General features: G+C 45.8%; 1 protein-coding gene across 1 annotated transcript in view; it reads right to left on the reverse strand.

Annotated features, from left to right (window-relative positions):
* Window positions 1–490: 490 nt before the first annotated feature.
* The window catches only part of MATN3 (matrilin 3), a 35,733-nt gene continuing 23,192 nt past the window's right edge, over window positions 491–13,031 (reverse strand). Inside the window, exons 3-5 of the mRNA XM_069726826.1 lie at window positions 12,074–12,196; window positions 714–836; window positions 491–615 (exon numbers count right to left, since the gene is read on the reverse strand). Coding sequence (XP_069582927.1) covers window positions 491–615; window positions 714–836; window positions 12,074–12,196 — 371 coding nt within the window. The remainder of the gene's footprint in view (window positions 616–713; window positions 837–12,073; window positions 12,197–13,031) is intronic.

A 13,031-nucleotide genomic window follows, 5' to 3' on the forward strand; every position in this document is an offset into this window, starting at 1 on the left:
AATAATGTGCGAGGGGGGACTCTGCAGTGCCGGAAACTTGAGGCCGACTGGAGAATTTCCTGTAGAGTGGAGAAACGGAGGTGTATATAGCTGGATTAGTTAACAATGGCCTTAGAGGAGATCCCATACCAACATCCAGTCTTATCTGCCATTCTGATGTTTCCCTGTGATTCTTTACGCATCATTACTCTACTTTTTTAAGTTTTATTTAAGCAGCTTCTGTTATTTTCTGGATTCTTATTACATCTTGGGTGCCCAACTTTACATCATACTGCTGGTCATAATCTCTTTGGTTCACTGTAACATGGGGGCGCAGCCTTCACCATGTTGGAGGTGATATCTGCATGACCCAACCTCTTTGCCCTAACTCTACAATCTCATACAGCCCAAGGGTCCTCGACTCACTTGAAATCTCGCTACTTAGCAGTGATGGGCTGTATTTCTGGGTTTTAATATCTCTAGTAATGTTCTTTGCAGAACCGAACAGCTCTCATGCCATGTAAAGGATATATTTTGTAGTCAAAGACTCGATGTAAGTATTGACTTGGCCTTGAAAAGCAATCAGATTTTCACATTTGCAGGGGTCTTCTATCTGAACAACACTTCGGACTTCCTCTGTAGATACAGAATGGTACAGCATTAATTTTTTGTCTTGATTTCTATTCTTCCTCGAAAGAAAAAGAAAATATGGCATTGAAGAGCTGAAATCTTACGTGAACAAGTCCTCTTGTCTGGGTTGAGGGAGTAGCCGTCCCGACACTTGCATTGATAAGACATGGCCGAAGCCACACAGATGTGTTCACAGTCATGTCTCCCTAGTGCACATACGTCTATACCTGTCACAAAGAGACAAAGTCGTAGGAGTAAAATTAATAATTTTTTAAATGTTCTTTATTTTAATGTCACTTTTCTCCACATCACTGCAGCTTTTTAAAAGTGGTGAGAGAAGTAAATGTTGGAAATATAGCTTTTGCCAAAGTTTGAAACGTTTCTACGCTAGAAAACTGTCTTAACTTGCCCCCTCCCATTATATTTAATTATAACATTCTGTCCATCACTAATAAAGGAAAGTCATTTCATGCAATTCTTTAAGTAAGGAAAGGTTAAATGTTTTCAGACCTGACAAATCTCATAAAGTGTGGTAAGTCTCTGGAAAGTACACTGAAACAAAGACTTTTTGAAGTGTAAGTCTCAGGAAAGCACACTGAACCAAAGACTTTTTGAAGTGTAAGTCTCAGGAAAGCACACTGAACCAAAGACTTTTTGAAGTGTAAGTCTCAGGAAAGCACATTGAACCAAAGACTTTTTGAAGGGTGTGACTAAGCTAAGTGGATACAGAGGGACTGCATGTACTTATTATGAAGCTATGAATGCTTCTGTTTGCCACAACGTATGAACCATTTAAATTTATGTACAGAACAGCTCTATTCATGAAAGTTAGAAACGTAAGGACACTCCTGTATTTTAGGGAAACTGTTGGAAATCACAAGATTTTGTATTTCTCTGTTCTCATCATCCGTAAAATGAACCGCAGAAACGTTTAAGTTGTAGTGGGGAATGTTATAACTTTTTGGAGGCCCTGCTGAGATTCATAGAACACCTCCTGAGACCTGAAAAAGGGATGTTTTCAAAGAAAGAAAATAAAAACAACAGATATGCTCTCTCCTTCTTCTGAGGACCTACCCCAGTCAGTCGTGGGAGTTTAGCACGGGAATTTTAAAGAACTTTCCGGTATGATATTTTATCTGTTTTAATTGTTATGTGGTATATATTGAGTAAATGATTGTCATAAGATTACATTGTCCCTTTGATACTGAGAGTAAAGACCAACCTCAGGCACAGCAGTAGTCTTGACCTGATAGAATTGCCTGGGTGCCCCTGACCCTCAGAGGATAAGGATGATGATAGCTGTCTGAGTCAGCAGTAAAAAGTGGCAGTGTATAAAGCGGTCCATTGAGTCGGGATAGGGACCCCTGCAATTCTAATTGTTTTTCAATCATTTTTATTAATTTTATCTTTTTTATAAACAAAGATAAACAAATACGCACCCTAAACAACAAAAGAAAAGGAAGACGAATGGATATACAATATGGACGGAAGGAGGAAAGAAAACAGATTTTAATGGGAAGGAAAAAGGAGGATTCCTATGTCTTCTCCCCAGTGAATGTGTTCTGTTATTGTCATACAATCCCATGACTAACCAAGTCGCCCGCCTGGGCCGTGGGGTACTCAGTACCGGGTCCGGTCTTAAAGGGGATGTCACAGTGGCTGCGACCCGGTCCGTGGCCCTGGGCGCCAAATTGAAGGGGAAAGGTCTTTTAAGGGGAATTGTGGATAAAGTCTATTGTTCGTGATGCCACCTGTGGTGTTCGGTCAGTAGAGACCGACGCTGCTTAAAGGGATCCTCTGGGGTGATGTTGTTGCAGCAAGATGGTAACACTTCCCACAGGTGAAGTGGGGTCCCCAGGGCTTCCCAGGTGTAGGGCACCAATGGTGTGGTGGATGGTATGGCGAGTAACAAGGACACAGGTTTGCAGTCTTTACCTGGTTTACTGTAGCTTCAGGCAACCGCAGTCCAGGGCACCAGACAACAGGGACAGGCAGGGTCCGGCCAGCTTAGAAGCGATTCCAGAGTCCCCTTCACCAGGTGGAGATCAAAGCCTTTCTCCAAGTGCGGTATTGATGTGGTTCCTTACTGCCTAAGGCTTCACATAAGGTCCTCACAGGTGATGTACAATCCAGCTGTCCTGCCTGTTTCTGCTATATCACTAAAGAGTTCAGCACGGCCACGGTTTTCCGGCTACCGGAATCTGCACTAGCCAGGGAGGTAGCCTCTTCTCAGCTCTGCTCCACTGGTGTTTCTCTCCTGTTCTTTCTCCCTCCTGCTCTTTTTTTACAAGTTGTTCTTTCCTTCTCAGTTTCCTCTTTCTGCCAGGAGCTGCAGACCCCCAAGATTTGGGTCAGTGGTAGAAGCATGGAGAAGATAGGGACAGGGATTACAGCTAAGGATGAGAGGAAAGCACAAAGAGCCTGCATGGTAAGACTTTTGCTTCTTACAGTGACTGTCCTTCTTGTCCTTCCTCTCTGGATTCAGGTGTGTGATCATTCCATCCAAAGAATTTTAATCCAGTTGTTGGTTTGTCTGTGGCTAAGTAGTTGAGTATTATCATCTGTATGAGCTGACAAAAGAGAGCGAGAATGCCAAAAGTGCTTTTGTGTATGTACGGTAAATAGAAGTGGATTAAGGTGTATGCAGTGTTACGTCCAACGGTGGCGCATGTGATTTGTGAACCTACTGTGCCACAGGATCGCGCCTGCCTAGGAAGGGGAGTAGCTAAGCAGCTACCAGGTGTTCCCTGGTTCTCCTGATGGTGGAGACAGGCTGGAGCTGCAGGTAGCCACCAGGTACCTCTCCTAGGCAGAACCCGTTACTGCAGCTGCTGAACCCAGGGAACAGGTTCATTGACACTGATTAAGGACTAGGGCTCCTTTCAGACTAGTAAGTTTTGGCTCCTCTACAGAATGGTCACTGCCATGGATTCAGGCTACGCTCAGACTTGGCTGATTCGGAGACTGGTTCTCGTAGGCCGGATACAAACAAGACCAGGGGATGAAGTTTCAAGCACTGGCCACACACAGACCAGGGGAGCAGGTTGAGGCACTGTCTGCACATGGACCAGGGGAGCAGGTTGAGACACTGGCTGCACATGGACCAGGGGAGCAGGTTTAGGCGCTGGCTGCTCTGGTGGCCCCGCCCCCCACAATGTGCAGAGGATTGTGGGAGGATTGTTCAGTCAGCACTCGCACTGCAGCAAGAAAGGCAGGAAGTGAGAGTGAAATGGATCAATTCCCTGCAGCTCTGCTCCCATTTTCTGTTGCAGGCAGCGGAGTGCAGGGATTGCTCCCTAGCCGCCACACATGAGAGCAATCTGGCCAAGGGCCCCTCGGGGCCGGATAAACTGGCCAGATTGCCCTCATTATTAGCTGCCCTGCAGGGGCCCCCTGGAGCCTCTGGGCCCCGGTGCAGCCGCATCAGTTGAACCGGCGGTATGTCCGCCCATGGATACGATACCAACTACCCTCTGGAGTTTGCGTTGCTTGTTGACATATTGGCTACCTTAGGGAGCTGAGGGAACATAATTCTTGACCTGGCTTCAGCCAGCCATTTGGGTTGAGGGAGAAAAAGATCTGCCTTAAGGGATCATGTCAGCACATATGTTAGTGATATGAGACGGAGTGAAAGTCAAGGCCGGGATGGATGTCGATTTACCATGGGAAAAGGAGGGGCGTGGCCTGAGAGTCCATGTGAGCGGACGTGCGGCTGTGAGCTCCCGCCGCTGTATATTGTAAAATCCTGCAGAGCCGCTGCTGTTTGGTCCCTGCGGGGGCTTACTGGCTGCGGGGAGACTTGGAGAGGCCGGCGGTGCTGTTCGGTAGCGCTGGAACCGACGAACATGACCAGGAGACGGCAGAAGGACGCGGGAGCCGGGGATGCAGGCGCAATCCAAGATGGCGCCGACTTGAGGGAAAAGGCAGACAAGGAGAACGCCGCATGCAGAAAGCGTATGGAGGTAGCGGCAAAGCTCCAGCAGTTTGCGAGAGCGGAGGCCGCAGAGGAGGGAGCCGGAGCTGATACCGAAGAGGAGGAGGAGGAGGAGAGCCCAGCAGGAGAACATGAGGTACAACAGGGGAGAAAGGAGAGTAAAATGGCGGTGGCAGAAGGGGGACCCGAGGAAATGGCGCCAGAAGCTGAGCCTACCCTAAGAGACGTTTTTGCGCTAGTCTCTTCATGTAAACAATCTCTGACCATACAGATACAGGAGGTTAAGGGGGACACAGCCCAGATAAACGCAGCCATGCAGAAGATTGACAAACGTGTGGGGGAGGTAGAGGAGAGAGTGAGCACTGCAGAAGACCATATAGTGCAGCTGCAAAAAGCAGAGAAAAAGTTCACTCAAGCAATTGCTGAATTGGCTGCGAAAAATGAGGACCTTGAGAACAGGTCCAGAAGAAATAATATTCGCATAGTGGGCATCCCTGAAAAAGCTGAAGGGAGGAATCCAACGGAATATATTGAAAAATGGCTGTTAGAGACATTTGGAGATATGGCGCTAACAAAAGTGTTCGCGGTAGAAAGAGCGCATAGGGTCCCGCCGAAACCACCTGTCCCTGGAGCGAATCCCCGTACCATGCTCGCCAAAATTCTAAACTATAGAGACAGAGACATTATCCTGAGGAAGGCCAGAGACATGACGGATCTGACAGTTGAAGGTCAAAAGATTGCTATATACCCAGACTATTCTACTCTGGTGCAGAAACAACGGATGATGTTCACGGGTATCAAGAGACGGCTGAGGGAATTGGGTGTGCAGTATTCCATGATGTTCCCAGCAAGACTGAGGGTGGTGGCGTTTGATAAAATTCATTTTTTCCAGAAGCCGGAGGACGCTACCCAGTGGATCGATATTAATGCTAAAAAGCTTAAAGGAAAAGGAGACTGAAACTGTGGGAAGAGTCTGAAGTTGTTTACTTATCTGTCAGTTGGAAAAGAGTCATGTGATTGACAAGCCAAGGGGTATGGGGGGGGAAGAAGGGAGCTGGATTATATCCAGTTAAAGTTAAAGGGATGATGTAATGGTTGCTGGGAAAGGGGGAGGAAGGGTTTGCGACATATTTTAAGTGTATGCAGGCTTCTTGCGTGTGCAAATAATTCTAAGTTAAAATGTTTTGAGAACGTTATTTTTCAAAATGTCTGAAATCCTGTTATGTACAGTGGTGGGAGGAGGGTTGGGATGGTAATGCCAAACGGAGTGTTCGCTATGGGCGATGATGCCCCACTCTTGGAAAGAGGTGGAATGGTTAGATGTGAGGGGGGAAGGGTGGGAGGGGGAGTTGGGAGGGGGGAGGGGGGAGGGTAGTTAGACAGCCTGAGCTCAAAATTGATGATACTTATAGTGAAGATGAGCCAAGTGATGGGGACCCGTTTTAAGATTTTGTGCTGGAATGTGAGAGGCCTAGGGGAGAAATCTAGACGTGCTGCGTGTTTGCAATATGCAAGAGACCAAAGGGCCTCAATGATATGCTTGCTGGAGACGCATTTGGTAAGGGAAAAAGTGGATGTTTTGAATAGACGATGGATCCAGAGGGGATATCATTCTACCTTCTCCACGTATGCAAGAGGAGTCTCAATCTTGGTTCCAGCGGGAGTTCAGTATGAGGAGGTGAAGGTATATGTGGACGTGGAGGGACAGTATGTACTATTACGGTGTATACTGTATGGAGTGATGCTGTGTGTTGCCGCGATGTATATTCCGCCTCCCTACTCTAGCAGGAAGATTAGAGAAGTAATGGAGCGAGTGGAAAAATGGGGACCGACACCGTTAATAATTATCGGAGATCTAAATAACATCTGTGATGAATATTGGGATAAAAATAAAAATACTCAGAATAGGTCGGAGGGACACATAACAACATTTGGCACCTATATACAGGAGATAGGTTTGATTGATCTTTGGAGGGTCAGACATATTGGAGAGAGAGGGTACTCATGTTATTCACCGGCGCATGCCACCCTCTCTAGGATTGATATGGCTCTGGGTAACAGGATTTTGGACACACTGGTTGGGGAGGTGAGATATCTGCCAAGGGCCTTGTCGGACCATAGTCCAATTGAAGTAGAGGTTAGATTGGAGGGGGCTCGCTCGCTAAGTGGGAGAGAATGGAAGATTCATCCTAATTGGTTACAGAGTATTGAGTTGGAAAGTATAGGACGGGAGGTGGCGGAATTCTTTCTCTTAAATGATGGAAGCGCCGACGCTCTTACAATTTGGGATGCAATGAAGGCGTACCTGAGGGGACTACTGTTTAGGGACATTAGTAGGTGTAAGCGGAGGACGAGAGAGGTAGAAAAAGCGGCAGTTGAGGAGTTGAAGGAAGCAGAGGATGGGATGGCCACACTGGGAACCCCTGAGGCAGAGAGAAGAATGAAAAACGCACAAAATCATTTGGAAAAAATTCTGTTAGGCAAAGCTGAGAGGAAACGAGATTTCCAAAGGGTATTGTTCTATCAGGAGGGAGAAACAGTGGGACATATGCTGTCGGTAGTGGCTGCTGCTCAGAGAGGTTCTTCATATATACACTCTTTGGAATCTGCTAGTGGAGGTAAAATAACGGAAACACCTGAAATTTTGAGAGCCTTTGCGGACTTCTATGCAGATTTGTATTCCTCTCGGGTTGGTGAATCGGTCGAGGATGCACTGACTTTCTTGGAAGGTCTGGATTTGCCGAGACTGAGTGAGGCAGATAGGGAGAGCCTTGAGGCCCCTATCACTGAGGAGGAATTGAGTCGGGCATTGATGTCTATGGCCAATGGGAAGGCGCCTGGGGTCGATGGGTTACCCGCTGAGATCTATAAAGGGTTGGCAGAAGTGTTGATTCCTAGATTAAAAATGGTATTGGAGGAAGCTAGGTCTTGTGGGCGCTTGCCAGCCTCTATGAGAGAGGCCATAATAGTGGTCATTCCAAAGGAGGATAAGGACTTGGGGAAACCGGAGTCGTACCGCCCAATTTCTTTACTAACAATTGATGTCAAGCTTCTGGCCAAGGTGTTGGCTCTCCGCCTCTCTAGTGTTATTGCGAGTCTGGTGCATTCGGACCAATCTGGCTTTATGCCGGATAGATCAACGGCGATCAATTTGCGGAGGTTATATGTAAATTTGCAGGTAGAGTCTGATAACTGTGGTCGAAGAGTGATTGTATCGCTAGATGCACACAAGGCGTTTGACAGCGTCGAATGGGGGTACCTCTGGCAGGTGTTGGAATGTATGGGGTTTGGCCCGCAGTTTGTGGCCTGGATACAGCTGTTGTACTCATTACCATCCGCTAGAATTAGAGTAAATGGGGAGCTATCTCGTCCTATAGGGCTGGCTAGGGGTACTAGGCAGGGATGCCCGCTGTCACCCCTCCTGTTCGCGTTGGCTGTAGAACCTCTTGCTGCTAAGATTCGGCAGTCGGATGGGGTCCCTGGGTTTAGGTATGGCAAAGTAGAGGAAAAAATAGCGTTATATGCGGATGATGTTTTGCTGTTCCTGGAGGATCCAGACAATTCACTAAGAGGGGCCGTTGAAATTGTTGAGAGATTTGGTACTGTGTCGGGACTAACAATTAATTGGGATAAGACGGTTCTTTTTAGAGTGGATGACGTAGGAGAGAATGTGAGTGAGGATGTTGGGGATGAGAGGCTGAAGGTGGTTTCCCAATTTAAATATCTTGGAATATGGATCTCGGTGCCGGTGGCGGAGTTTCTGCAAAGAAATTTGACTCCTGTTATGGGGGTACTCAAGGCAAAGGTAGACGCCTGGAATAAGCTACATCTATCGGTCGTCGGTAGGGTAAACCTTATTAAAATGGTCCTTATGCCTAAAATTCTTTATGTTATGCATAACGCACCAATTTGGATCCCTCGGGGGAAGTTCAGGCAGATTAATGCCCTCTTTAGAAGTTTGATATGGGGTAGACAATATCCACGTATTAGCTTGGAGACGCTTCAACGACCCAAGGAAGATGGTGGTTTGGCTTTGCCCAACCCGGAAATATACTTCCTTGCGGCCCAGAGCCAGCATTTGAACGGCTGGGCGCGAGGGGCGTCATCCAGCGCAGTACAACAGCTATTGGAAGAGGTGACGGACCGACGACCGATGGCCAGGTGTTTGGAGGATGGCTCATTGGGCGCGCTGGGGAAAATATACCCAACCCTGTTCCTGATTCGTAAATTATGGAATAGACTAAGGCAGATTCGTGGGGTTACAGGGTTGACTAAATTCACACCGATATGGTCTAACCACAACTTAAAGGATTTTGAGGCCCTGGGAGGATTGATGGAATGGCAGAATAAGGGAATTTGCTTTGTTCACCAGATAATCCAGCAGCAGGAGCTGAAGTCCTTTTCCCAATTGCAGGAAGAATTTGGTTTGCGATCCACAGGGGAATATCAGTATGCGCAGATGAGACATGCCTTTAGAGCTCAGAATAAGAAGGCTGATATCAGGGTTCAAGATGATATAGTGTTGGAGTATGTGTGTGGTGAGGGTACTACAAGGGGAGTTATTTCCACTCTGTATAAGGACCTTATGCACACATTTCTGCTAGATTTCCCTATAAAGGCGAGAGCTAAGTGGGAGAGAGAAGTGGGGCCGATGGAAAATGAAACCTGGGAATCGGTGATGGAGTGGGTTCCGCGACTATCCTTGAGTGAACCATATAGGCTCTCGCAGCTATACATTCTGCATAGGGTATATAAATCTCCGGAAGTGCTATACAAAGCGGGATTGCGTGCCAATTCTGAGTGTCCGAGGTGTGCGAGTGAGAAGGCAGGAATATATCACATGATGTGGACGTGTCCGAGACTGGCTGCCTTTTGGGTGGTGGTTTTGAGCCGGGTTGAAGCAGCATATAAGTGCAGAGTTGTTAGAGACCCGATAGTATGTGTGCTGGGATATGTGGAAGAAATTGGAGTTGACAATACTTGGAAGATTGCAATCGCTAGGCTACTCTACATGGCCAGGAAAGTAATAGCACGAAACTGGATAAACGCGGAACCACCTGTGAGAAGGGAATTTCTCCAATATGTTCAACATGGTCTAAAATTGGAAAAGGGGGTGTACAGTAAAAGGGGGAAAATAGAACTCTTTAATAAAATATGGTCTCCTTGGCTTGATTTGGATTGAGGAGTATAGGCGTCGTGTTTCCTAAGACCTGGAAGAGGATAAATTACAAGAGGCAGATAATGCCTCGGTGGGGTGGAGATTGAGACTGAGCTGTCTTATGGGGGAGGGGGGTAGTTGGGGTAAGGTTGGGGTTTATTAAAGTAAGAAAATGTGTATCTGATATAATGCAATGTAAATGGCATTCTGTTGTTCTCTTTTTTTTTATATTGTTAATAAAAATCTATTTAAATAAAAAAAAAAAAAAAAAAAATACCATGGGAAAAGAAATTTGGAGTGTCTCTCACAATTCTAGGCATAGCTGTTAAAAATGCACTTACCGTAAGATAGAAAAATTAGCTGACGCTTTGACAATATTACTGATTATATGTTTGATGCTTTCAGTGCAGGTGAAATATGCAATAAAGCAGGCATGGAAACTGAAAGAACAATTCCCTAAAGGCTAATTGATAAGAAGATTGGAATCCTGAAAGGTCCAGTTGGCTATCCCGGCTAAATCCAACTAACTGGGTAAATGGACTAGGTGGTTGGTTTTCAGGAATATTACAATTGGTAGCACAAGTGCTGCTACAGGATTAATTAAATAGATCGTAATTCGCATTATAATGATCTGTGTACCGGCTTGTGCAAAAAGGCTATCCAAATGTTTCCAGAAATCTAATAATTCCTTTTCTGTTGTAGCAAAGTATAACAACACTCCTGTCCTTCTCATCCATTGTGACCAGTTGACCAGCAGAGCAGCGGCATCTCAACCACCTTTTACCAAAAGGTGTCACAGCTGTGGTCGAACCCATCCCCAGAATATTACCCACTACATCTACTGTGGAATCCGTAGTTAACACAAGGAAAGGGATGAGTTAATTCTTCAGCTTAGCGAGTGTGAGTGAGCTGAGTATGACCTGAGCGTAAGTGTGAACGGCGGTAAGTGTGACTTGTGATTCAGTGAAGAGGTATTTGGAAAACCTTTAACAGATACCTGTGTGAATTGGTGTGAGTTGCTGAATTGGGAATAGCTATATTCACAAGGGGTTAATTTAGGGTGGGGGCTCATAATCAAGAGTTTATAAGTGGCAGCTGGTTGGGGCTCAAGTCCTTTTTGGAAGTGCATTGAACAGCAAGGTGGATTGCTGCTGAGGGGAAAGAGAAAAAAAAAATCTCTTTAAATCTCCAGCATAGCGAGTGTGAACGAGCTGAGTGTGAGCTGAGCGTAAGTGTGAACGGCGGTACGTGTGACTTGTGATTCAGTGACTTTGGATTCAGGGAGTTTCCAAGGGAGGAATTACTGAATTGCTGTCTGTATTTTTTTATACTTTGCATTTATTTTTGTGTAACTTTTCTGCCTGGTGCAATCCCCATTAGGAAATGTGCTCCACTCTTGTTAATGCCATCCAGTGCACATCTTGCCACATGTATGCAGTCCTTGAGCAGCCGATCGAGGGTGCATACTGCTGGGCGAGATGTGAGCACGTTGTGCATTTGGAAAACCAGATTCTGGATCTAAATGTGCAGCTGGCAACACTGCGATCCATAGACAATATGGAGAGGAGTCTTCTGCTCACTGAGTAGACGCTCAATATGATAGATGAGGCCGGGGATGGTGGGATGGAGCTGCAGAACAGTGGAGCAGCAAGCTGGGTGACAGTTAGAAGGCCGGGTAGAGGTAAGAGTGCCAGGGAGGCTAGTCCTGATCTGGAACACCCCAATAAGTTTGCTAAGTTGGCAGATGAGGGGGGTGCCTGTACAGCTAAATCTCAAAAATGTTTAAGCTGGAGTTAAGACTGATCAAAAACTGTGTTATCATTGATTTAATTTTGTACCAATGTCTACCATAAGTAAAACAAGAAGAAAATCCAGCGAAGCAGCAGGTATGTGTGAATAAAATCCAAGATTTATTACAAACTATAAAATATAAAGTTCCTGGCGGTTTCTCCAGTGGCTACAAAACCTACACGTTTCAGCTCCTTACTCATGAGGCTCCTACAAGCTGAAACAAGTAGGTTTTATAACCACTGGAGGAACCGCCAGGAACTGTATTTTTTAACGTTTGTAATAAATCTTGGATTTTATTCACACGTGCCTGCTGCTTCGCTGGATTTTCCTCTTGTTTTATTGATCTTCAGCGAAATCCCAGGCTCATCCATGCGATATTCACAGCAGGATCCCTGCTACTACGTTGTTGGTGCACCGACTCTCCTTTCACCGATTCTCTTTTTTTCTACATTCGTTGTTGAATGTCTACCATTGATTCACATGCCGATCGAAATGACAAGAAAATATAATGAAGGGTAGCAAATTTTCCATAGAGCATTTATGTATGAATCACGTTCATGTGACTAAATCAACAAACTTACGTGAGCAGGTCTTCTTGTCCGGGTTCAGTATGTAGCCGTTACGACACTTGCACTGATAGGACGTAGCGGTGGCCGTACAGATGTGTTCGCAGTCGTGTCTACCCAGAGCACATACATCAAATCCTACAGAGCATGAAATATCACAACAGTGAAAATATAGATATAAAACTTTCATCTGAGAATACAGGATTGTCCAATTTTCATTCATTTTAGGGTACGTCAACACTTGCGTCTTTGGGCGCAGCGTCATCGACGCAACGCAAAACGCATATCAAATGCATACACAACGCAGCGTTTTTTGACGCATGCGTTGTCCTATAGAATTGAAGATCAAAAACGGTAAAAAAAAACCATCACTTGCATTATACTCAAGAAGCGCATGCGTCGACCAACGCGGGTCAACGCAGGCACCTGCGCCCTATGCGTTTTACATAGCCACTAATGTGTTTTTTTTACGCATTTACAACGCAAGTGCGTTGCATGCGTTTTTTATCGGAAATGTGACGCATGAAAAATGCTACCCTGTTGCGTCGTCCGCACCCTGTCTGGTGTGTCAAAATGACGCATGCGTCGTAAAACGCATGACAACGCATACCGGCGCATGTCCATGCACCCCCCATGTTAAAGATAGGGGCGCATGACGCATGCGTCGGTATCCGTCGACGACGCTGCGCCCAAAGATGCAAATGTGAACGTACCCTTAGAAGTCTACTTTTGGAGTGCCAACATAGTAGAGAATACGTTCAGTATCACATGAGTCGGTTAATGGCAAACATTGGTGTAACTTTTAATTTTTCATATTCCATTTAACAAATGTGTTTCGATGATGGTGGATTCACAAATAAGATCATGGATTTTAACAATGAGGGATCACCCAATGGGCTAAATATTTTAGGCCATGTTCAGAAGTGGTGGATTTGATGCAGTTTTGCTCTGCAATAATTTACAGTACAATACT

This window comes from Ranitomeya imitator, chromosome 5 (genome assembly GCF_032444005.1).
Source record: "Ranitomeya imitator isolate aRanImi1 chromosome 5, aRanImi1.pri, whole genome shotgun sequence".
Classification (NCBI taxonomy): domain Eukaryota; kingdom Metazoa; phylum Chordata; class Amphibia; order Anura; family Dendrobatidae; genus Ranitomeya; species Ranitomeya imitator.